Below are 2,385 nucleotides of genomic sequence, written 5' to 3'. Positions count from 1 at the left end.
AACGGCGTCCAATTTGGTTTTTAGTGTATTGTTTCCGACGTTTTCAATGTGCTCTCTATATGGTCCCAGGAGTGTTCTTACTAGCTAAGAATCTGAATCCGCACCCATAAATGCGCTTCCAACTGACTCCTTAATATCTTCATATAGAGCTTTCGTGATATTTTGCGTATCGTAATATACATTGGTTGACGTCTTACTGTAAGCATTTAAAGCATAAAGGCCGGATTCTAAGTTTTTCTTCTCTTCATCACCTAGAGTTAGTATCCATGCTTTTAACTTCTGAAATGTTGAATCGGTTCCAATCTTTTCTAAAAGTTTCTTAATACCATTACCGCCACTGCCCACTGACCCAGGACTTGCCTCCTTGGCAGCCTCCATCATATTTCTCACCAACCCCGAGACGTAGGCCAAAATGTCAATATTCATGCCTCGTTTTAATTCGTCAAGATCCTTTTGAATCTGCACATCCAACTGACCAACCTGCTCAGTAACTGCAGTAACTAACTTTTCTACCTCTTTTTGTGCGCTATCTGGACCATTCTTGATTAAGGTGTTGGAACTGCTGATTTTATCAATTTCTTGACCAAGCCTTGTTTTCTCCCTCTTATTCTTTTCGTGATTATAAGTGTCTAGTTTATTATACACCTCACTAATATTATCAAATGCCGTTGCGCGCAACGATTCTGCCTGTCTAATTTTATCCCCAAGGCTCAAAACATGTCTCTGCAACTCCGAACCTATTGCATCTATCGCAGACTTGAGTTCCGTAACTTCCTGTTGTATAAGCGAACGTTTCTCATAGGCAAATATCGTATTATCAGAATCAACATACTGCACTTGCGATTTTATGTTTTCAAATTTCCTCGATATCGCATGCCTATATCTATCGTCGAAGTGCGCAATATATGACTCTATTAACTTTTGAGCGTCATTTATATTTGATTTTAATGCAGAAAAGTTTGTCTTCCTCTCATCTCGTAACCCCCCCAATTTGTCGCATATCTTCCAAAATTGAGAGTGAAAATTCCGTTGTAATTCAACACCCTTCATATCAATGTATTGGGTTATTTTGGTTTTTTCCAGTTTCAGGCTCTCTTGAACCTTCTCACTCCCCTCATTGATTGTCTTTTCTACATATTGTTTCTGCTCCTTCAACTGCCTATCAACTTCATTCACCTGCTTCACAAACGGCCTGTCCTTTAGAGACGTCTCCAGCGAAACAACACCGCTGATAATTAGCTTCATCTCATTACTTATTTTTTGCTTTAACGACGAATCTAATTCCCTGACGTCACTGGAAATGCCCTTCACCTCGTTATTGATTTTCTCAACGACACGGGACCAATTGGCCAACTGCTCATTAAGTGGATTCGTGTCATTGACTGAAACAGATTTCATACATTCGTCACCGATTTTGTCATATATTAACATGCTTAACTTCTTATTTACCGTACCTGTTGAGTTCCATACCTGCGTCCAATATTTTTCCAACCACCCCTGCACCGCGTCGACAGACGCCGCAAGCCCAGTACGCCCGGAGCCAATTTTATTATTCAGTTTCTCAATTACTTTATTAAGTCTTTTATCTTCATCACTGATGTATTTATCATAAGTTGTCACTTCATTTTCGTTTTTCACCGCACCAAGCACACCCACTCAAAAATCCCATCACTCCGTCACACAGCCTATCCAAGTCAGAGTACACAATGCCATGGCCAGGGTAGCCTTGGGAAGCAGTGTTGAAGCCGAGGAATTTCTCGAGGCCAGTGCAGAGGTTAGTAAGGATATTTTCATTACCATTTTTACCAAGTGATTCAGTGAATTTGTCAAGACTCTTTTTAAGTTCTTCAACCTGTTTCAACTTGGAGTCAATGTCCTCATAGGCTTTCTTCTGGGCATCGGTACGCTTATATTCATGTGATGCGGCACATTTTTGTTTAGCTTCTTCAAGATCATTAGAAGTAAAACCATTTGAATTTTTTCCAAGTTCTTGAGATTTTTCAAGTTCAGCAATTTTCTTCTGGTAGAACTGGCAAGTGGACTCATTTCCCTTGTACTTAACAGGGCATTCGAGTTTAGATTTTTCGGCTTTAAGGGACTTAGTAGCGTTACCTATAGCCTCCTCAATCAACTTTTTCAAAGCTTCAGCCAACTGGGTAGGACCATCCTTACCATTCCCATGCCTAACCTGGATCAACCAGTGGATGGACTCAGTCAGAAGGGTAGTGAAGGGTGACAAGGCACAAGTTAGTATTGTGGTTTAAAGGGGGTCCTTGCGGTATTATGGCGAGGTATTTCTAGGGATGTTGAGTGGATAAGGGAGCGATGTATATTCGGTAAAGGGGCTATGGGAGTGTTAGGAGCATTGAGTTAGGCGGCATGCGG

The 2,385-nt window shown here is 41.0% G+C and overlaps 1 protein-coding gene across 1 annotated transcript; it reads right to left on the bottom strand.

Moving 5' to 3' along the window:
- Window positions 1-84: 84 nt before the first annotated feature.
- On the bottom strand, window positions 85-1,431 carry BBBOND_0003390 (hypothetical protein, conserved; the record flags this gene model as incomplete). Its single annotated transcript, XM_012915172.1, has 1 exon — window positions 85-1,431. The coding sequence occupies one exon, from the start codon at window positions 1,429-1,431 to the stop codon at window positions 85-87; it is 1,347 nt and encodes a 448-aa protein (XP_012770626.1).
- Window positions 1,432-2,385: the final 954 nt, after the last annotated feature.

Source organism: Babesia bigemina, scaffold Bbigscaff_71029, assembly GCF_000981445.1.
Source record: "Babesia bigemina genome assembly Bbig001, scaffold Bbigscaff_71029".
NCBI classification, from domain to species: domain Eukaryota; phylum Apicomplexa; class Aconoidasida; order Piroplasmida; family Babesiidae; genus Babesia; species Babesia bigemina.
The sequence above is the reverse complement of the archived record's forward strand: the minus strand, read 5'-3'. Positions and strand labels throughout refer to the sequence as shown.